This window comes from Ochotona curzoniae, unplaced genomic scaffold, assembly GCF_017591425.1.
Source record: "Ochotona curzoniae isolate NIBS_2020 unplaced genomic scaffold, NIBS_Ocur_1.0 contig_66, whole genome shotgun sequence".
NCBI classification, from domain to species: Eukaryota; Metazoa; Chordata; class Mammalia; order Lagomorpha; family Ochotonidae; genus Ochotona; species Ochotona curzoniae.
The window spans coordinates 23,479,190-23,502,622 of NW_024466512.1; the positions used below are offsets into that span (position 1 = coordinate 23,479,190).

A 23,433-nucleotide genomic window follows, 5' to 3' on the forward strand; every position below is an offset into this window, starting at 1 on the left:
CTTCCAAAGCACAGTGAAGCTTTCTTCTTTGGTATTTGACATTTCTTGTTGGGAAGAATTCCAGCTTTTGTTTTTCTTCTCTTTTGGAGTGCACAGACTCTTGGGAATAGTTCAGAAACGGTACCAGAGTGCTAGCATGCTAGAAATTTAGCATTTTCAAAAAAAAAATTATTATAAAGTCAGATATAGAGAGGAGAGACAGAAGATCTTCCGTCCAATGATTCACTCCCCAAGGGATCGCAACGGCCAGAACTGAGCTGATCCGAAGCCAGGAGCCAGGAACTTCTTCCGGGTCTCCCACATGGGTGCAGGGTCCCAAGGAGTTGGGTCATCCTTGACTGCTTTCCCAGGCCACAAGCAGGGAGCTGGACGGGAAGTGGGACCACCAGGATTAGAACTGGTGCCCACATGGGATCCTGTTGCATTCAAGGTGAGGACTTTAGCCCCTGGGCCCTGGGCCTAGAATTTTTTTTAAAGACCTATTATCAATAGGAGTTAAGCTTTTATAAAAAAAGTCAGAGACACAAATATGTGAGGAGACTTATCCACTGTTTCACTTCCCTGGTACCCACAGCAGCTGGGGCTGGGTGAGACGGAAGTGAAGGGCTTGAGCCATCATCTGCTGCCTCCCCGGATACACCTTATCAGAAGGTGACTGGAAGCAGAGCCATCTGGCCCCAGGGGTTCCAGTATGGAATGCGGCTATTCCAGGTGAAAATTGCTGTGCTAAATGTCCATCCTGGAATCTTGGCCAGCTGTCCTCCCGCTTCCAGGGTTCTGTGCAGGTGTGGGGGAGCTGCAGTGCCTCACTGGCTGTCATGTCCTGGGGATTTCAGAGGCAGCATTGAGCCACAGATTTCTGACTGCTCAGGAGGAGGGTGCTGTGTACGCCTGGCCAGTCATCCAACCTCTCTCGAGTCCATCCGATGGACACAGATGCCTCCATAGGCTGCCTTGAACAAGCTAATGGATACTGAGCACAGCGCCCACCACTCAGTGTGCACAGCAAAACACTTGTGCCTCTAGTTTGCCATTACTGGTTGTGAGGAGTACTCACTGTGCAGGCTCCTGGTTAGATGTGCTTGTCGTGCTGGCTTGTCAGGGAAGGTAGTGGTAGGGGTGTGGTCGCAACCAGCCTTCCTCTACCGTGGGATGCCCAAACAGCTAAAACTGTCACCCGTTCCCTCCCCTGCCGCTGGTTTGGAACTGATCTGGAGCCTGGCACCCAGTCCCTTTCCCTCAGCCTTTAGTTGGAAATTGCTAAAACTTCTTTCCTGAAGAAGCCAGTGTGGCCAGCACATTGTTTTGGGGGCTCGGTGGGGTCTGGTTGCCTTGAGTGCAAAAGGCGCCCAGCTCTAAGTCTCGCCCATCACGTGGGTTCTCGTCTTCTCAGTGCTCCTTCCTTTTCTTCATCCACACCCTTGGCTTCCTGTCCTGGCATTTGCCAAGTGGGGCTGCTGAGGCTTTCCTGGCATCTCACCACAGCCTCACACCTGGCCTCTTCCGGCAGGTGTGCCACTGTGAGATAATTACCCGTGTGCACCGCCCCCCCCCCCCCCCGCACCTCTAGTGAAAGCACCTGAGAACTCCAGGACTCCAGGGCCAAGGAAAACAGCCACATCCCAGGCAAGGATTTTTTGTTTTATTTAAAAAGTATTTACAACTTATTGAACCTTCATAAACTTGCTTTATCTTAAAATCCTTTTGTTTTAAACTTATATACGTATTTTTTAAACCTGAAGAAAATCTTGGCAGGGGGGTGCAGGGGGACAGGGAGGGTAGTGGTGACAGGCTCTTTGGGGACTGCGCAGCGGAGGGACGTCACAGGATGGCAGTGGCCTGAGCTGATGGCTCAGGTGGTGAAGGGCAGCTGAGCCAAGCAGTCCCCCTTGGGCCAGTGGCCAGCTAGACAGCCAGAGGCCACAGGACGGCAGCTCCTGCTTAAGCTTCCTGCTGGGGGTCTGGGGCAGAGGGCACCCAGCCCCGAGGAGGCGGCTTGGTGTCTTCCTGCCAGGCCAGAGCGGGTGTTGGGAGGGGGTAGCTGTGCGGTTGTCAATGAGCAGTCATGCATGGTTGAGCCTCGGGCTGGGTGAGGGGCCAATTCCCCCGTCAGTAAGACGCTGCTGGGGGGAAGCATTTCTAGCTGCCAAGTCTTCCCTTCTGTGACCCTCCTGTCTACAACAGCGGCTCTGGGTGGGTGGGGATGACGGGCCAAAGCTTTGCGGGGTGTAGTTTGTACAACAGGTTGTGCTTGGAACTTCTGGGAACTCCCACTTCTTGGTGGGTGCCAGCCTTCCCCTCCGAGGGATGGACATTGGAGAAGACCACGTGTGATTAACCATCTGACTCAAACTTCACTCTGCATTGCAAAAACTCTGGGCCCAGTGGGCCTTCATGGTAATGAAACCACTGAAACTTAGGAAATCCTTAACCCTCTGGAAAACACACACAAGGACACCTGACACTAAATTCTGACAGTTCGGGTGATTTCACAAACCCTTGAAAGTCCAACTCTGGACCCCTAGGGTAATGGACCCCAAGTGTAGAACCCCTGAGTTAAAGGTTCCCATGGGTAAGCATTTTCTTTTGCCATGCAAATATCCCAGAGGAATTACTACTCCTCCCACGTGATTATTGACTGAATGGCTGTAGGGGTGGGAGTAACCATTTTCATAGAAAGGGAAGGGATGCCAGGACAGCCCACTTGAGGGAAATTTGGGAAGGGCCTGGGATTCAGCAGGTAGCACTGGAGCACTGAGTACCTGGGTGAGGGCTTCCAAAAGGTGACTGACAGGCCAGAAATGGAGACAGGTGTCCCAAAGGCAAACTTCGCCCTGAAATTTTCCCATAAAGTCCCCTGTGGTTCCTGATATGAGCGCTTTCACTCTCAGGTACGTGCAATCCTGCCATCTAGTGACTCTTTCTGGAATTACATCTGCCCCAATGTACAGGAGAAAAACCAGGAATTTATGACTGAGTTCTTGTAATAAATACACTTAGCTGACCTGCTGTAGTGTCGAAAGGGCTGTGGGTCAGGGGGATCAGACGACAAAGAAGAACGACTCTTCAACATTCCCGTGTGATGCACACTGAAGTCTCGTGAGAGCACACATCCCTCTTGACTGACATGGGCACTCTTTGGTTTGTCATGGCTACACTTGCTTTAACAGCTTGGAATCTTTTGCCAGTCATATGAATTTTTCTCTTTCATGATTATTTTCTTAAAACCTGAAGTTTCATCTCTGGCTCCCACTTTCTGCTCTTCCTCTTCCAGAGCAGATATACCCATCAATGCAGGACTATGGACTGGGAGCCAGAACAAGTGTCCCTGGGAAAAACGGAGGCTTGAGGCTCTACCTCCCGTTCTGTCCACTCAGCTGTGACTCCTTCCCCTGGCTCTCTCCAGGCTGCGGGAGCCTTGGTCTAACAGGAGACTGGTCCCCGACTGTTCTGTGCTCGGACTTAGTTGCACGCGGTATAGTCAAGTTCCACCGCCGCACACAAATCCCTGGGGCTCTTGGTGCGTCCCCTGAACTGACCTTCACCCCTGGCTCCTCCAGCCTTCTGTGTGCCTGGCTGCCAGTGGCACCTTACAGTAAGATAAGCGTGAAACGTGGCAGAAAGGTGTCAATTTGGAGGAAAGAAAGGTGACTTCCGGGACACAGGGGAGCCCAAAGAAAGGGGAACATCAGGGGTCCCAGGACGGTGCTGTTGGCTTGGGCTCATCTCTCCTCCAGTAACAGACTGTGCTGTGGACAGACCATGTCCAGCTGGTTTCATCGAAGGCACCTCCCTCCATGACAGCCGCGGCAAGGCTCGCAGTCAAGTTGGAGGCAGAGAGGGGAGATCTGCCAAATGGACAGCTGGGGGCAGAACAGTGGCTAGGAAGGCAGAAGGCCTTGTCACCTGGGGGAGGCCCCGGGAGTGGGGAGCAGGGGGTGGGGACGGGATCTCCCCAAAGCTCTGGAATCCTCCACGCCCAGCCACTGCTGCCCTCTCTGCTCAGGTGATCAGAGGCGTGAGGTTGGAGCTGTCCTCACAGGCTCGCTCTCCATCTGGCGACCGCTTCCTTTTCCGGCCACCTGAAAAGAATCAGGCCATGAGAGGGCGCACTTCGCCCTAGCTGGTCTAATCTGCCCGTCTCCTGTTGCTGAGCACAGCTACATCTGGAGGGTTTAGGAAGCACCTCCCTCCTAAGATGACATCTTTGAAAAGCCACAAATCCAGGGTGAGGCCTGGCACGTCGATTTCCTGGAGGGATTGAGTGAAGCCTGTAACCACTCAGGATCACGTCTTTCCTGCCCCGCGGGCGCCAGCCCCACTCCCCACTCACCCTGAGACACCCACTGAGGGAGGCAGTGGCTCTCACCGTCTTTAATGTCCCAGGAGCCAAGGTTTGTGGTTGCAGCTGCAAGCCCCACCACAGGGACTTGGTTCTCTAGCTCTGAAGGAAGTGCCGTTCCGCACGGGGGCGGTGGGGTGGGAGCCCCCAGCTCTGGCTTTGCTGATGGTTGGAAGGCGCAAGATTCCATCCACCCCCAGCCCCACCTGGACCACTTTCCCATGCTCTAAGTCAGCTGGACACAAGTTTCTTCTTTTAAGGACCACATAGTAAATGTTACAGGTTCTGTGGGCCAAATGGAGTCACAAACAAGTACTTAACTCTGCCACTGTGGCCACAGGTAGCACATGGGTTTTTCTGGTCCAGAGTATTGATAAGAGCAAGTGGAGGAGGGACGTTACAATTTGACCTACAGCCACAGGCCATAGACTTCCCTATCCTCAAGACCACCACCAGGTGCAGCAGATCCCCCCACTATCAAGGGTGCAGTACTGGCCCAACGACAAGTGAACCTCACTAAGGTTCCCCAAGCAGCTGGTGCTTTTCCTACCAGCCAGCAGTGGGGCGGCCTCAATCGGGGACAAGTTTACTCACTCAGGGTTCTCAGCAGCTTCTTGCCCATAGTTTCCTCAAAGTCGCTACGGCAAGGGCTGGTCTCTGAATCCACGTTGATGTTGAAACATTCCTTATCTGACGCTGAGACAGGAAAGGTGAGAGAAAACTCAAGGTTTTTCAACCTACACACCCAGGGATTTAGGCAAGATAGTTTTGGGTGACCAACCTGCAGCAGGTGTGGCAAGGGAGGGATGACCTGGAGGGTGTTGGCTCTGATGAGTCAGCAAGAGGCATTTCAGTGCCATAAAAGGAGCAAAAACGCAGTGTGCAAGAGCAGGAACCCAGAAGGCCCGGCAAGGGAGGAATGACACCTTCTCCCCAAACACCACTTGGCAAAGGAGGTATATTCTCTACTCTGAATCCTGGCCAGACCAAAAGCTCATGCAGGGACAAGTGGGGGTGTCTCCTCCTTTACTCACTCAAACCCTGGGCAACAACCATCAAGCACCTGTCTCCATTTTGACCCTCAAGAGGATGCTGAGAGCTACAGAACGTCGTAGCCAGGAATTGCTCAAGGCTTGTGGCAAGTGCAGAACAACCCAAGCAGGCAGGCAGGCAGGTTGGAAACTGCATTGCACCAAGCACCACGAGACTGAGCAGGCTTTAAACACAATTTTGGGACTTGATTAAGTCATTTCCCTTCTCTGGGGCTCCAGAGATCCGTGTCCCATGAGGAGTGAGGACTAGGTGAGCTCCAAAGACAACGCCCTGCCTCCTTTTGGATTGCTTTGAGCCATTCTCCTGCTTTGCGCTACAGTGATGGATTCCATGTGTAGGGGATAAAAGCAACTCCAGTTCTAAATTCAGATATTCAGATCCAAGACTGGGTTAGCCACACATTGTGACAGGTTGCTTCCTGACCTTCTGAGTTTGTTTCAGGGCCTTGCTCTGCCTCCGAGGGCTCTGATACATTGGGTTAGGGTCAGTCTGAAGGCTCTTGGTGGTGGTGGGGGGGACTGCTGGCCTGAAGGCAGTACTATTCCTTCTGCTCGTCCTAAAGGGGGCTACTCAAAGCTTGAGAATGACCTGTGTGAGCCAAGCACAGAAACATGTCAGGATTGCTGGAGCGCCTTCACTGCCAAGGCCAAAATGTCCAGTGTCTCAGAGGGAGGCTGTGTGACCTGAGACCTCAGGTAAGGAAGGATAAGAATGATGGCTGACTTTGGTGTCCTAGTTTGCGAAGCAGATGAAATAGTAACTAGCTAACACAGATAAACACTGGGACGTGCATCACCCTTCACACGTTATCCCACTTATATTCAAAGCTCCTTTCCAAGAAAGCTACCATCATTTATACCTATTCATGTAGAAAACCATCTGTTGAGATAAGGAAATCCAGTCTTAAGTAGCTTGCCTAAGATTGCACAGCTCCAGCAGGAAGGGGCCACGGTCTGAACCCAGGCAGAGTTCTGGCCCCTAACACCGCCTACTAACAAGGGGCTTAGGAGAAGGAATGAGACGGGGCCCAAGGCATAGCAGGTGCTTCGTGGCTGCTCATGTCTGTTCTGTGGCTATGTCAGGGCACGAGAAGTTGTACTCCAGGACTGGAATCCCAGGGTTCCTCGACCCAGCTTGCCCTGTGGCATCTGCTCACCCAGGATGATGCTCATCTGTACCCAGCCTGCCTCCCTGACCTGTTTGTGTGGGACCAGCGGCCGGAGACAGTGACAGCTGCTGTGTGCTCTGCTCCTCGAAGTCGGTTGGGTCTCCTTGAGTGAAGGCGAGCTCCTCCATCCTCACGTATACCACCTCGCCCGGGCTTCTGAGCCCATCTGAGCGGCTGCCTGGGAGAGGGGACGGGGGTATATCAGCTCTGTGAGGCACACGAGGGGGGCTCTGGGTAGGTAGGGCTGGGGCAGGAAGGCAGAACCATCTGCCCAACAGACTCACATGGTAGGCTGCTCCTGTGGTTCAGGAATGAGACGGCAGCAGGGTCGTCCTTGGGTGTCTGCGGAGTGCCCCGGGTCGTGGGGGCCTTGGTGGAATCCCCATCCGTGAGGGCTTCCATGTCAGGGGACTGGGGGGAGCTGTCCATGTGGCAGGCAGTCAGTGCGTTCTGGTACTGCTGCCGGGTGATCTGCAAAGAGGCAGGTGGAGGGTCAGGAGGAGCAGGCCAGAACCTGCCCGTGAATGCCCAGCTCAGAAGCAGCCCACTCATGTGCCTGTGAGGCCCGAGAACCAGACCCTGCCCGTGAGTGCCCAGCTCAGAAGCAGCCCCACTCATGTGCCTGTGAGGCCCGAGAACCAGACTTGTGTAGCAGGGCTGCCAAGGGGCCCTCGATCGTTTGCCACCAACTCTTGTGGCTCCATGTAATTGGCACCTCCCAAACTGATGGCGCAGTCCGAGAAGCCTATCTTAGTCTGTGTCGCTGTTGCTATAGGAAGTACCTAGGGCTGGGTTCTTTACAGAGAGGTTTCCTCGGCGCGTGGTCTGGTGGCTGGAGGGGTCAAACAGCATTGTGTTGGCAGCTGGTAAAGCTTTGCCTGGGTTTCATCACAGCATGGCTGAGGAGCAGGCATGGAACGGCCAGGAGCAGAAGGGGCCAAGTGCATGGGTGGCCTCACTTTACGACCACCTGCTCTCCTGAGAACTAACCCAGTTCTGTGAGCATCACATTTATCCCTTTTCAGGGTGGTACCTCTTGAGCTAATCATCTTCCCTCAAAACCCCGACTCCTAGAAATCTGCCACCTCTTCATGCTGGAGACCCAGGTTCCAGCACATAAACCTTTTAGGGAACACACTCAAACCACCCCATAATCAAACCTCCTGGAGAGGTTAGCGCACACCTCAGTGAGAAGCATCGAGCACACGTTGGTCCTTCCGACGAGCCATCTCCTCCCCAGGCAGTCAGTGCGCAGGGGGACCTTAGGGAGATCTTTCCTGCCCAGGACTCATGTCAGAAGCTGGAGGCTCCGACTAGCTAAGCACAGGCCTTTCTGACCTGGGCTTAGCCAATTGCCACACATAGGAGCACAGCCCAGCTATCTCTCGGCTGCCCCTGCCCACCGGCCGACCACCGCATTTTCCTGGCGTGTCAAAGTTCACCAGCGAAGGAAGGCATCTGGAAGACTGGGCCTGAGCTAGAGCAGAAGGGGAAGCTCGTAATTTCAGGCAGGAAAGTTACAAAGATGGAAAGGAGGTACTTTTTGTTCCTCAGTGTATATTACAGTTCTCTCTCTCTTCCTTTCTCTAAACTGTTAAAGAAGAAGAGGAGGAAGCCTGGTGGACTGTGGCTGGGTGGATGGGCAGCGGGGAGCGGGAGGGCAGGTGATGATGGGTCCTAGTGGTGATGGTATAAAGGGAAAGCCATCACCCTGCTGGCTGCCTCCTCCATGTGTCCCAGCTCCTTGCTTTCACACTGCTTTATTTAAAATCTTTCCCCCTGAACTCTAAGTTGTTGCCATGCCAACATGTCACCTTTAAAGAAACAGCTGACAAGATAACACCCCGGGAGGTGTAGCACACAGGAGGCAGCCTCCGCCCCGCTTCTCCCCAGCTACCTCTCTAAATTCAAGCATCATTCCTGGCCCGCAGGGATCCAACAACCCAGAACAGGACTTTATCTAGCACAGTGCTGGTGGCTAGGAATAGAATGTGCATCAGCAGGTAACTGACAATTTCCTCACAATTACATTAACCAAAGAAAAGAAGGTGAAATTAATTTGAATAAGGCATGTCGCTTAACATATCAAAAGGTAATTAACAAGGACTTTGACATTCTTTCTTGTATTAAGTCTTCAAAATCCAATGTGCATTTTCCACTTAGTATGTCAGTTTGGATAAGCCACAACTCAGGTGGCCAACAGCTGTGTGTGAATGTCAGCTACTGCTCTGGCAGGAAGGGCCAATAGACCTGCCCTACCACTCTGCCCTGCTTGATAATCTGGCCTCGCATGGCCAGCGGCCGGCAGCTGGCTCAGCTCCTCTCTCCACATGGTCCCGTCTAATGGCCCTTCGTTCTCTTGTTTGTGGGTTTGCTTCATGTGGCATTGCCTGAATTCTTCTGATAAAGGTTCAGTTCTCTAGCTAACATGCTGCTTTCAAAATGCCTCATAATTTTATAACCAATTAGATGCTCTCCTGCATTGGTCATTGTAATTTAACCTGAATTTCCACTCCCTAACTTGGTCTTACTGTACTTACAAGACAGGTTACACATGTTTATGTAACAGAAGATGTTGGTAAAATTTTTTTCTGATTTTTATTTATTTTCATTTTCTTCGGAAGAGAGAGGGAGAGGAGGAGGGGATAGAGAAATGACTATTGTATCCACTGGTTGGTTCTCAAATGACTTCAACAGTTGGGATGGCTCAGGCTGAAGCCAGAAGCCCAGAAGCCCATCTAAGTCTTCCAAGTGAGCGCTCTCCACAAGGCTCTCTGACCTGGGATGCAGGCATCCCAGTCTCTCAGCCACGGTGCCAAATGCCTACCCCTCAAAGTGCATTTTATACTCATGCTTCTTTAGTACATCTCATGGCACCCAGAACTATGGTTAATGCTCAAGAAATACTTATTGGTTAGTTGACACAGGGAATAAAACTATTTTTCATAAGACAGCCTGTTTGCATTTTTATCTTCATTGCTGTAGATACAATCATTTCTTCCCAACAGCTTAAATTCAGATTCTCTCCTACTAAGGGCAGTTAAGAATTCAAGCACCCTGGACGTGACAGAGGAAATGGATGTCCGTTTACCTTGACGCTCACAGAAACATTTACCCCCTTTTGGACCTAGCAACCAAGGTGTCTAGAGTCAATCTTAAGGCCAATGTGATGTCTCCTGGTATGTTACGATGCTTTGTTTTCACTTTGCACTTTTCATCCCTCAAAACAACATCCTGCAATACAGGGATTCTGCCACCAGATGGTGCCGGGGCACCTTGGTCAAGGTTGTGTACACCAGACTGAGACATCGGTCAAATACTTGCAGCTTAACAATGATACCTCACAGGACATTGTTCAATACAAATACAAAGATTGGTTCGTACCATCAAACCTTATTAAGTGATGTTATTATGGCTTCGTCAAATCATCATTAGATGCACCTTTTTATCCTATTTTGTAGCTTATGTTGAGTTCTAAGGACTCCTAGACTTAACACTGTTTTGGAATTTCAGTCCATGGGGCCTGAAAGCTCATGCAGAACCCTCCTTCAACCATACACAGGTTGTGCAGCTTGTGAAAACCCTTTTTGCAGTCTTCTTTTGATTTCTCACCAACTCCTCGCAGTGGCTTAACTGTTAAGATGTCCACATTCAAGTAGCTGGCTTCCATTCCCAGCTCTGGGTTCCAACTCCAGCTTCCACATTGTTGGTATAAGGAGGCAGAGGTTCCTAACACCCATGTGGACTGAGGTCCTGGTTCCTGGCTCTGACCCACTCCCAGCTATCGGACATGTAGGGAGTGACGGAGTAAATGGGAGCTCTAACTGTTTCTGCCTCTGAAATAATTTTTTTTTTAAAAAAGATTTATTTATTTTGCTTGAAAGAGTTACAGACAGAGAGGGAGAGACTGAGATCTTCCATCTACTGGTATGCAATGGCTAGAGTTAGACTGATCTGAAGCCAGGAGCAGGACCTTCTGGGTCTCCCACCTTGGTGCTGGGTCTCAAGACTTTGGGGACATCTTTCACTGCTTTCCCAGGCCACAAGCAGGGGAGCTGGATGGGAAATGGAGAAGCCAGGACTAGAACCGGTAACCACATGGGATGCTAGCACTGCAGGCAGAGGCTTAGCCTGTGCTAGGCCTTCAAATAAGTACATTTAAAACTCCTCATATTGAAAAAGGTTGAGGGCTGTGGAACAGGGCAGACAGGTGAGGGCGATAGAAACCACAGCAGTCTAAACAATGCCTCTAACAAAGCTATTCAATGGGAGGAGGTAATTTTTAACTGTAGCCTAGGCTATAATCTTGGCTTACCTGAAAAAAAAACAAAACAAACACTTTGTCAAAACAGGAGGGTGAACTCACAAAGTTCTTTCTTGTAGAAATGTCTACCAGTTTTCTAAGGATCTATTTCAGAATCACAAGTCGAATTTAGATGTCATTTCCCTTTTTATGAAAAAAAATTTTTTCTTCCATTTTATTTGAAAGACAGGGAGTCAGAGAGAGAAACTGACATTTTCCACCCATTTCCTTTCCCAAATGCCACCCACAGGCAGTGCTGGGCCAGCTTGAAGCCAGCAGCCTGCAGCTCCAGCCAGTCGTACAAGAGGGTGGCAAGGACTAAGCTACCTGAGCCATTATTAACTGCCTCTAAGGACATCTATCAGCAGGCAGCTGTGTCATGGGGGAGTAGCTAGGACTCATACGAGGCACTCCAGTATGACAGGTGAGTGTTCTGAGTCAGGTTTTAAACAGTATGCCAAACGCCTGTCCCTATGGAAATTTTAGAGAGAGGGAAGCTGCAAGCTTATACTGATCTGGAGTGACACAGTAATCGGTGTCTATTTTCTGCTCCACTTCCCAACCTCTAATATCTCATCCTCTTAGTTTCAACATGTGTAGAAAGGACACATTCTGTGCTGTAGGTCAGAGAGGTCTGAGCAAAGGTCTTCTGGGAGTGACCCAAGGACAGATGCTAGCAGCTGCCTCTGGACTGCAGCTTCCTGCTAATGTGGACCTTGAAGATGACTTCCCTTTTTTTGTTGCTTGATGTTTTTTGTTTCCTAAAATTCATATCCTTAAGGCCTAACCCCATCATAGTAGTTTTAGGAGGTGGGGCTCGTGTCAGAGGGGTCGTCATGTGGCACAGCCTCCATGTTAAGCTTTAGGAAGTTTAGGAAGAAACCCTACTCCCTGTCTCTGCTCTCTACAACATGAAAGACCATCCACAGGCCAGGAGGTGGGCCCCCCGCAGACCAGGTCTGCCAGTACCTTGAACTTAGATTTCCTGGCCTCCAAAACTGAGAAATCGTGCTTACCATCCAAGTCACCTGGCGTGTGCTAATTTACTGCAGCAGCCTAAAGCAGACAGATTGGAGAAGCAAGCTTCCAAATCCTGCACCCCCTCCACAGAACAGCATCCAAATCTCTCACTTTGACCTCAAGGTCACAGGTGACACTGCTTCTGACCCACATTCCACACCAGCTTCCACCTCTCTGCCCACCAGAGGCCAGCACTCACATCCCTGGCTAGCATGCCCCTTCCTGCCTCTGCTGATTCTGTCTAGAACACGCTCCCCCTTTGCTCAACTTGCTGTGAGAACCATTTCCACCCTAGCATCGTAGCCTTCTGGGCCTAATCTCTGCTTGTCCCAGGGCTCTGTCTGTTTTCTGCACACACTACCTGGAATTATCTAGATCCTGTACGTGGTTCCTCATTTGTCCATCTTGTCCTCCAGATGTGTAAGGTCCACAAAGGCAGCAGCTTGGCCTTCACAGTGCCAAACATAGAGCAGGCCCTCATGAAGGGCTCATGATCCGCACACTCAGGCAACCACATGTCTAGTCCTACAAGCCATCAGGCATCCACACATCCGAGTTTCTCTTTGCTTTTTCACCACTTCTACATTGAAGGAAGTTCTGTGTTATCACTGAAAAGGGAGGGTGGGGGAGCTGTAGGCCAATACTGTCAAGGTTTCACTTCCTTGCACGTTCCAATGTCCTCTGCTAGACACCATGGCTGTTGCTCACTGACTCAGATGGCTGCCCAAGATCACTGCTCCCCAGCTCTTCCCCTGGGATTTCCTAAAGTCCAGGGATTTCAGAATTCAACCTTTGGGTACTCAAGTCTATTGCAATGGGGAATGACAGGAATACTTACCTCGGAGAGGAACAGTGACAATAAATAGGTAATTCAGCCAAGGGCGTTGGCCAGAGCCCCTTATAAATGACACTTATCACCTACCTCATTCTCCAGATCTGTCCCTCCCCCTGGCAACTTTGCACGGTTACTTTAATCTGCTGGAGTCAGTGTTAGCCCAGGGCAGCCACTGAGTTCTAGAACACAGAAAGCCTGCCAGCACACACTGCTCTCTGAAGGGTGTGTGTTCTGGACAGAATGACAGATACTCTGCCACCTCTGGCATCTCTGCTCACCTCTCATTGCCCAGACTGCATCTGGAACAACAGGTACCCAGGGAACTCATGGGCTGTGTTGTTGGGCTGGACCACATACAGTCAAAGTCTGCGATGGTTTGCAGAATGCCAGAAAGCCAAGCAAGCAAAACGCACTACTGATCAACAGCAAGGGGGAACCGAGAGGTCCCTGTGCCATGCCAGCCTCTAACCAGGCAGCAAGGGAGTCTGTGAGCGAGCAAGCAGGCCAAGGCCCTGGCATAGGGGTCCTCTTCAGACAGCTCCTGACAGGTTGCAACAAAGGATTTTTAGAGAACAGGGCAATGATGTTTCAGACTTCAAGCATTAAGGTGTGAAAAACACACTGTGATATGCAAAGTATGGCATGGTCTCTTCTCGGACATTCCGTTCCCTAAGCACCAGCAAACTCACCTTGAAAACAAAATCAGCAAAATCAACCTGGTGCGGACCTTGTGAGATTCAGAGGATGCACTCTAGGGCAACTTATCAGGAGCAAGCCAACCTCCTGCTTTGTGCCTGCTTTCCCAGGCAATGAACAACAGCGACATTTATTGGAAACAAGGCCCTTCCAGTACCAGCAAGCATGACAGGCTGCAGCACAGGGGGAAGGAATGAGGGTCTCCTGGTCCCATGAGCTAAGCCAGAGGTGACAGCCATCGCAGTGGAGGTACCTTTACAAACTGCACGTCGCTGAGGATGTGGACTGAGTAGTCGGGCGTGTACAGGTTGTTGTTGCTGCCGCAGAGCTGGGTGCTGCTCCCCCCGAAGTCGCTGCGTTCGCGGTTCGGAGACTCAGAGCGATTCAAGCCGCTGCAGCGAGAAGGGGACCGGTTTACTGCAAATGGAGAGGGAGGAGGGCGGGAGAGAGAGGAGAGACAAGGGCACGGGGATTGGAGTGGGGGAGGGGGAGGAAGAACGGGAAGATGGAAAGAGGGAGAGAGAGACAGGTGCTGTTTACTGAGGCCCCCTGAGTGGTGGCGGTACTGGGCGGTGGAAGAAGGGAGAGCCCATCGCACTCTCACCTCAGCCCCCCACCAGAGCCCAGGGCAGGGCCAAACTGCTGCTACTCATGGGTGGGGTGGGATGGGGCAGGATGGGGAGGGCGGGCAGATCCCTAAGACACAGGACACCTGGCTCTGCTGGGTTCGTAGGCTACCCAACCTCTCCCATGGAGCAGCTGGAGCGTTTGCTTCCTTTAGGTGTGTGTGTGTTTGGGGATGGGGCAGGGAACGTGCTTCCTGTACAGCATGTGTGCATGCGTGTTTGTGTATGGGGGGTTGGAGGGGAGAAGGGTTGTGAGCATGGTTTCCTACCCAGACGAGACCCTTGACTGTGAAATAGTTTACAGACTCCACCACAAGCCTTATTTTAGAAAGGCCAAGATCTTCGATTTGGTCTATCTGCCTACTATCACAGTATGGACAGCCAATCCTCACATTGGTGACACATTTCAACAGGGACAATGCAGGTCTGCCCAACATTGGCAGGAGCTAGGACAACAGCCCAAACAGGCCCACAGGGCACAGGGATAAATATTTATAGGCTATCAACTGCATTTACCAGTTGTTGAGATGAGGTCCATCCTTGTACTTGACAAATGTGTACAGCAGCTCAAATCCTTTGTGTTCTTAACTGGAACAGGCTCAGGGTGGGAGGGCCGCCCCTGCCCAGAGCTGCTCAACCTCTTATCGTCCCCTACCAGGGCTAGGTGAGCAATTCCAGGATTCTAGGTTTCTGGCATGTGGTCTAGAAGGAACAACATGGGCTCTGGGAAGGTGCATGTCTGGTCCTACAAGCTTCTACATTCACATAGAGCGGGTCCCATTTGGTTAGAATACTAAAGAATGTCTAGAACACATTGCTCAGGGATAACTGAATACACTCCCTGCAAGGATACAGCACCTGGGAATACGGTGACAGGAATAACATACTACAAGAGAAAGGCTCATGGAAACCACATCACTTGACTATAGAATGGCCGGCACAGCTGTCCTCCCAAGAGCAACATGAAGGGCACTGAAGGGAACCCTAGCCCTGCCTCATCCCCGGGACAAGTCTGTACACCACAGCAAAGTCCTTCCACCCCTCGGCTTCCTTTTTTAAAAAATATTTATTTATATATTGAAAGGCAGATCTACAGAGAGAAGGACACAGAGAGAGAGAAAGATCTTCCATCTACTGGTTGGCTTCCCAAGTGTCTGCAATGGCCAGAGCCATGGGCTTCTTCTGGGTCTTCCATGTGGGTGCAGGATTACAAGACTTTGGGCCATCCTCTACTGCTTCCCCAGTCCCACAAGCAGGGAGCTGGATGGGAAGTGCAGCAGCTGTGATGATTTAGCCACCAGGCTATCATTCTGGGTCCACCCCTCTGTTTCCAGTCAACACCACTCCTTTCCCAAATGCATTCCTTTCCCAAAAAGGTGGGGGTGGGTTAGAGGTTTCAAAGAAGAATCTGTTTCTTCACAGATCCCAGAGATTCAGGTTCTTACTCTTTCAGGGTGGAACCTGGGGAATTTAATCAATCTCCTGAAACAACACTGGCACCAACTCAAAGATTTGATCTCCATCTATCTGGAGTTGAGTCATGCAGGGTCAGGATCAATACTGTTTTGCTGCCAAGCTGTTACTGCCTGGCAAACCATGCAGCAGAAAGACGAAAATAACACCAGGTTGAGTAATTTTCTCATTAGAGCTACTATAATAACTATCTTGAGATGTCTCTAGAATTAAAGCCTCCACTGCCAATCTCCCTCTTCTCACTTCCATGCTGTGACTTAACCAGCAGCTCAGCAGTCATCTGGGCTCCTGTCACTCTTTCAGGCCAACCCTGCCTTCAACACGAGAGGTCCATTTGTTCTGTCTCTATCTCCAGCAAAGGCCCAGAGACCACCACCCTTCCTTCGAGTCCCCCACTAAGAATCGGCTTTCATCTCAGCTGCTGGAATAACATTGCAAAACCACAAACCCACTTCTACTGAATGGAACCCAAATTCCTTGCTATGGCACCTAAGGCCTCTGTGCCCTTGCCCCCGCTTTCCTGAGTGGTCTCATTTTGGGTCCTTCTTGCCCCTCCTGGCTCATGATAGCCCATAGGCCTCCTTGGGTCTCTGGGATCACAAAGTTTCCTCTTCCTCAGCAAATGCCATCTCTTCTCCACACCCCAACCCCACTAATGGCTGCTGACTGTTTGGTCACTAGCTGTCATCTGAGCTCTCACCTTCACAGGACCTTGTCTGGCCACCCTGCACAGATGCCCCTGGTTTCTTCCATCACTGCCCCCTGTGCATTTCTTCCAAGCACTTCTCACAAACGCTAATTATGTGGCTGCACATACTTGGCAATGATTTTGTGTTTTCTGATCATCATCCCTATATCCCTCATACCCAGTACATTTCCCGACCAAGGGCAGGTGCTCAGTTAAAACTGCATGGGATGGGGGCAGGTATTGGCTTACAGGTTATGTCTCTCACTGGGACTCCCCTTTTCCATATCTGAGTGTCCACACTGAAATACTAGCTTGGCTCCCAATCCAAGCTTCCTGCAAACACAGGGGTGATGGACAAGTGACTGAGAGCCTGCCTTCCACATGGAGTCCGAAATTGAAATCCTGGCTCTCAGCTTTGGAAAGCTCAGTCCCCACTGTTGTGGGCATTTAGGGGTGAGCCAGCGGAGAGAAGAACAGTCCATCTGTCCTATCAACTTTAAAAACATGTAAAATTTCAAATGTCTCTTATGGATATTTGATTTAGAATCTAGATATTGTTAAAAATGGCTCCAAAGCTCTCAAGTTCTAGAACCAGAACACTTTTTCTCCTCAACCTAGAGGAGCTCTACAGAAGCTGTTTTCCCCAAGGAGTTAGGGGTGGAGGCAGGATACCTCAGGAATGCAGTAGGTAGAGTTAAATCCCATGCAACAACACTTAAAGGACACCAAGAAGCCTCAGAGCTTGGTCTGGTAATTTGAGAAGGCCACTGGGCACACCAGGATTCTCTGCTTGTCTGGCCAGGTAATAACAATCTGAGGAACAGGTGGTTTTTGAGTCAGGTGTGTAGGGTTCTATGTATGCACTGGACAGGGACAGGACCCTCTCCCAGAGGACTCTGGAATGTGAGGGACAATGATAGCACCACAGAGAACAGAGTGAAGCACTAAGGTGATTGAAACACTGGACAGAAAAAGGTGCTTTTCATGTCTGACTCTGGTCCCCTGAAAGCAAAGTAATGAGTTCTGGTTTGGCCAGACCTATCTGTGACTATTCTAGGATGGTATGTGGAAGGCAAGTCAAGATTCTTTTCTCAAAGTTCAATGCTGTGAATAAGATGGGTGGGAGCAGGGGGGATACAGTCCTACAGGAGGTTGACATCTTTGGTTTCTGAGTAGAATCCAGAACAACCTACCTTATCCTGGTTGGTCAAACTTCCACTCCTTTTGGACAAACCCAGGGTACAGAGCAGGGTCTGTGGCTTATAGTTTTCCTAAGGACTCACCACCCTTCTTGATGGTGCTTGGTTTTGCCTGGCCTAACCTGAGCTGCACATAACCCGACCCTTAAATTGCAACTTCAAATACATTCATGGAGGACAACAGACAAACAGAGCCTGGGTGACCTGTCAACCTCCTTCCACCCAAAGAAATTTCTGAATCATTTCTCCTCACTGCAAAACAGAGGCAGCAACTATATGCCCAACCCCTTCTCCTATCCCCCACAAAAACGCCACTCACCGTCTCATGGGTACCTTGCTGCTACTCACAGGGGCTCATAGGTCAAACACACTATTGTGCTGGGAGGAGAAACATGTCTTTCTTTTTAATCAAAAATTCTATTAAAAGGTTTGTTTAGTCACAAAATCTCCAATGATTGCCCATACCAAAAGGCACAACTGTCCTACAAAGGTCAGATCTATAAAAGCATTTTTTTTAAGAAACAGGAAGCCTCATTTCATGACAAAGAAGGTCTCGGCTCATCTGAGTGTTGTGCAAGATCAGTGATTTTGTTTCCCACAGCCTGACATTCCTCAATAGGTAGGATGCTGATGACTTGGCATTTTGGTAATTGTGCACATACACTCAGAGATTTCTGAGCAAGGAAAATGGAAATGAAAAAAATGCCTTTAATAAAAAAAAAAAAGAGAAGAAATCAGTAACAGACGAGTGTCCCCACAGCATGGCAAACTAGTTCAAGTTGTTTAATTCCCCTTGGCATTTCCTGCAAGCACAGCAGCACAACTTGGGGGAGTGAAGCAAGGAAGAACATCCTTAGTTTAAGCAGGTTGGAAAGGACACAGATCAAGCAGCGATGGGTAAAACTGACCATGGGACCTGTCACAAGAGGTCCCCCATGCCCTTGGCACGCTTTGCACTTACATGACACCCTCAAGTTGGCTCTGGCATGACTGGGGGCAGGGAGCTGGATTTCCTGCTTTAGGCCCCCAACCAGCTGCTGCAAATGTGTCACAGACCTCATTCCTGCAGCAACTGAGGCATTGATTTGCAAGAGATATCTGTCCTGATTGGTTACTTGGCATCCCAGAGGTTGTGTAGAGCAGACAGTGCGATGGAACTGGATGTGCAGCAGGAGAACGTGTGGAAGAGGATTTCACAAACTGGTACTGAGGCTGGATGACTCTGGGACTCTGGCTTTTCTGCTGCCACCTTCATCTAGGGAGCCTCACAACCCCATCCTGGAAGTAGGAGCCAGGACACAGAAGTAGAATACCCTACTCCCCCTTTCAGCTTGAGGATTTGAGAGAAAAGGGGGGCAGGGTGGGTGCCTGCCTATGGCTTTTGTAGCATCGGGAAGGACAATGGGGAATCACCTCCTTTGGTCATGGTCACTGTGCTTTGGGCCATCTGTGTTCTCTAATTTGGATGGGGGAGTTCAATGACCAGGCTTCTAAAAGTACATGCTAGAATTATTAAAATTCATCCTCTGTGTAACATTTAACATCAGAAAAGCAAATGCCAAAAGCCAGCCCTCTGTCAAAGCTACAATGTGAACTCCTCAAGTCAGCCCAAGTTAGGATCCCAGATGAACTCGCTCACATTACATGAAGCTTTAATGGTTCCCAAATGTTTACTACAAGAGCCAACCCAGAGGAATATTTCCACTTGCCACGTTTTGAAAAGTAAAACAATTATTTTATTTTTTGCAGAATCTGAGAGAAAACTCTCATTATCATTGATTTCAGAGCACATTCTGGATGGACAGTTGCGCACTGGAAATTTCTGACATTGGCTCTGACATTTCTCCCTTCTCTGTACTTCTGTGGATCTGGAAGGACTGTCATGGATATTCTTTGTTACCTTCATCATCAGGACAGGGAAGAATGAACAGGAGTCGTGGGTCTGCTCAGATGTTTCACTTCTAAATGAAATTTCAGTTGGCTAATTACTCGACATTGTGGGGAAAATCCACAAACCACTCAGCTGAAACTAAGGCTAAAGAAACTCCCTGTGGCTGGTGATTCGTAGTCAAACAATAGGTTGCAGTATTTGGTGCAAGGACTCCTTTGAACACCACATTCATTAGCAGGCTGCTTTTAAAATGCAAATCCGTACCACGTGCCTACATTCAAAGAAGCTTGGAGGCCTCTGGCCAGAGATTCTAATGCCTACCCTAGTAACTTGCAGTATTTATGATTCCTTTGGTAAGATGGCATTAATACTTATGATGTGTAGTAATTACTGGATCAGAACCAGAAATTAAATATGGGGAAGAAGGAGTCCAGGACCCTTTTCCACAAAATTCCAGGTGATATGGTCAGAAAACAGTGTGGCAGAGGGAATCCAATACTATAGGTCTTGGGAGGTCACCTGAACATTGAGAAGGTAGTGAAGTTGGCTGTGAACAAAAACCAACAGAGAGCTAAAGAAGAAGGAAAGATGTTCTCTCTCTCTCCTTTCCTCCCATTGCACCTGTCATTTTGCTCCACCCAACAGAGTTGAGCCTGGGGTTGGAATCAGCATTGCCCTGGCTCTTTTTCTGTCAGATTGAAGACCCACAATTAGGGAACACGTGTGGATGATGGAACAAGCTCTAAGGGGCCCATGGCACCAGCAAGGCTGGATCAGGAATATCAGGGACTTCAAAAAACCAGCCACTTGACTCTGCCTGACATGTGTTACCATGACGTTGTCACGATAAACACTGATGAGTTAGAATGTACCTCCCTAAACTGGAAATTTATAGTGAACTGGGTCATCAAGTTAACAAAAGGTTAATTCAAAAGGAAAATAGGGTCTTGCTTTGATCCCTTTGGCTGAAAAATCTCTTAGAAATGTGTGTCCTCCCTCTCTTGTGGAACTTTCATAGCACTTGCTTGGCCTTCCCCAAGGTTCTCTGCATGTGAAGGATCTTGAAAGCCCATGAAGCAGTCATTTCTAATTTTGTTGGCATGTGGGAGTAGACCATTTGGTTGAGGAGGGCAACTCTATTCTCCAGGAATTTTCATGAAGGCAGGAGCTCTCACAAAGCAAGAAAAACTCGTTCAGTGGAAAATCACTCTCCATTGAGACAAAGACCATTGGTGAGGAGATAGTGACTTGTCCTATGAAGATAAATGTGGGAAACAGATGATTTTTGATGGGAAAACAAGGTTTGAGAGAAAAGAGACCAACATAGATACCTGTCAAGTTGCAGATTTAAGGGCTGGAGGTCTTAGAACACAGCCCCTTTAAAAGCTGAGGGTGTTTAATGCAGGCAACAAAATATAACTAAATTGTTGATGACAGAGGATACAGTGAGATCTCACAACTTAGCATTGGATTGTATTCTAACTGCCAGGCAATTTAGCAAATAGGTTCCTGTCTTGGTCATTACTTGCTCTACAAGCATAAGAGATCATTCTCTACAGATGAAAATAATATGACCAGTTATTTGATAGTTCAGATTTATTACATTTTATTCAATTGGATCATCGTAGAGCTCCACAAGGAGCTACTTTATTTGATTAAAAAGAAATCCAGTAACTCATTTCATTAACAAGAGAGGTTAAGCCTAATGAAAAATTGGTTTGGAAATTTTAAGAACAGCTTCTTTTGTAAGAATAGAGCAGAGGGAATATGATGATCACATTTTAAAGGGGGGTGAATATGGATTGGTGGCTAGCTGTAGGAAGAGCTCTTAGACGGGAAGGTGGATGGCAGCAATAAAGCAAAGTGTCACCCAATTTCTTCCTATTTTTCTTTTGTTCACTGCTTATCCCCTAGACAAACCACAAGGAGAAACTCCCACTGCCTCTACCCTCATCATTTTTCCATGTGTACTGAGATCTGTCCCTCGAAGGCAACTTCACAAACGATGCTACAGAAGCAGCAATGCTGGGTTGTGTGTGCATGACAGCATTATTTATGTGACACACTATGTCTTTGACGTGGGCATGCTTGTTGGCAGAGATTAATTCTCATACAGGATAGTGACCAAGACCCAAAGCTGCTTGTACACCACTTGGACTTACAGAGAATCGAGACATCCATGCATGTTTACCTGGTGAGCCTGCCAGAGAGTCCCCTCTGCTGAAGGCGAAGGTACGTGACACAGACACAGGCACTAAAGAATCAGGGGCCAAGGATGTGTGAGTTGCAAAAAGAGAAGATAAACACAAAAGGAAAGAGACAAAGAGCAAAGTGGGTGAGACAGTCTGGTTTTGCATCTTCATGACATCACTTCTCTACAAAAAGGGATCATGCCTTGGGAAACATGGGGACGGGGTTCTCTTAGAAAGTCACTTTCAAGAAAGACAAGAAAATACAATGGACCATGCTGAGGGTGACTCAGAGATCAGAGATGCCAATCATAAGGCCAGACAGTGCCCCTGTGGGGAGCGTGTGGGCAGCATTTTCTCTGGGATGCTCTTCTGGAGCTGACAAGTGTACAGGGAGCCCAGCACTGCCTTCCCACCAGGCACTCCCAGCTGCTGTGTTTAGCCTGCTTAAGTATTCATGACATGAAGTATTCATGAATATTTATGAAGATGGATCAGAAATGTGGGGAGGGAAAAAGAATCAAATACTTCCTTTCAGCTGACTGGTTTGAAAGGAGAGATCAGTTTCTGTAGGTCTTGTAGGTTCCTCCTCTCACTGATAACCTGGAGGATTGTGACAGAAAGGACTAGAAACAGGAAAGGAGGATAGCATGTTTTATCTTCCTTCTACTTAGAAAATCTAAGTAGATTTTTAAAGAAAGATTATCCAGTCAGGTGGGAAGGGGAGCCTTATGTAGCCCTCCTTCCTCAGAGTTCCCACCTCTTTTGACCTTCTGGAACTTTCTTCAGAGTTTCCACCTCTTTTGATCTTCTGGAACCTTCTTTAGAGTTCCCACCTCTTTTAATCTTCTGGAACCTTCTTTAGAGTTCCCACCTCTTTTGATCTTCTGGAACCTTCTTTAGAGTTCCCACCTCTTTTGATCTTCTGGAACTTTCTTCAGAGTTCCCACCTCTTTTGGTCTTCTGGAACTTTCCTCAGAATTCCCACCTCTTTTTGGTCTTCTGGAACTTTCCTCAGAATTCCCCCCTCTTTTGGTCTTCTGGAATGGGCAGAACAGACGCCGTTTGATTGCAACCTATCACAGTCCTAGGAGTATGTTAAGGAGTCCTTAACGTGATGGATGGTGGAAATCCTTATTAGGGATAAAGGTGTTCCTCCAATGCTGTGTCTGGTTCCTCACTCATCTTAGATTCTGCCACCAAGCACGGATGCTCCCTTCATCAACCCTGATGGAGATGGTTGGCTTCCGTCAGTCTAATAATGCACTAGGTACACATCTTCCTCAAGTGGACTGGCATGTAGACTTCATTTTAGCCACATGCCTGGCTAGAATGTGAAATTAATCACACTATAAATTGCCCCATTATTTCCATATTGTGTTCCAGAATATGGTTGCTCTAAAATCCGCATTTTTACTGTGCGGTGTGAACTAGTTAGGGCACTGGAATGCTTCTCTGTAAGTTATCAACTTGTTGAGTAGTTTGTAGCAGGTCATTTCTTCAGTGTCTCATGTTCAAATGGTATTACCTTGTCATGCTCCAGGGACTGTGTTACTATATGCAGGGACCCTCTGATAAATCCCAATACAAAGCACTACACAAAGAATCCTTTTCATAATGAGAAGAAATACCTCATTTGGCATTAACATGGCCACCATGCACACTAACTGCTGAGAGCAACGCGACATTGAGATCAACAAATGAAAAGGAAATCTAGAGAAACAACTTTTTTTGGCTCACACTGACATCACCATCAATTCCATGCCCTGCAAACACAAGTGCAGTAACAGCGCTCAGGGGGCAGCCAGAAGGCACAGCACAGAGAGAAAAGAGCAGACCAGCCATCAGCCTTGTGCCAGCCCCCACCAGCAGCATGCACAGCCAGCTGGCAGCCACCTTTGCACCACCTGAGAGGAGGGTGGACAAACACTAGACTGGAGCCTACAGCCC

The 23,433-nt window shown here is 49.1% G+C and overlaps 1 protein-coding gene across 4 annotated transcripts in view; it reads right to left on the bottom strand.

Annotated features, from left to right (window-relative positions):
- Positions 1–3,804: 3,804 nt before the first annotated feature.
- CNNM1 (cyclin and CBS domain divalent metal cation transport mediator 1) overlaps positions 3,805–23,433 on the bottom strand; it is a 51,438-nt gene continuing 31,809 nt past the window's right edge. Inside the window, exons 7-12 of one of the 4 annotated variants that reach the window (XM_040992331.1) lie at positions 21,486–21,548; positions 13,671–13,834; positions 6,848–7,034; positions 6,592–6,741; positions 4,937–5,038; positions 3,805–4,082 (exon numbers count right to left, since the gene is read on the bottom strand). In XM_040992331.1, the coding sequence (XP_040848265.1) occupies positions 4,003–4,082; positions 4,937–5,038; positions 6,592–6,741; positions 6,848–7,034; positions 13,671–13,834; positions 21,486–21,548 (746 nt within the window). In that variant the 3' untranslated portion in view covers positions 3,805–4,002. The remainder of the gene's footprint in view (positions 4,083–4,936; positions 5,039–6,591; positions 6,742–6,847; positions 7,035–13,670; positions 13,835–21,485; positions 21,549–23,433) is intronic. The other 3 variants (XM_040992332.1, XM_040992333.1, XM_040992334.1) reach the window with 3 other exon arrangements.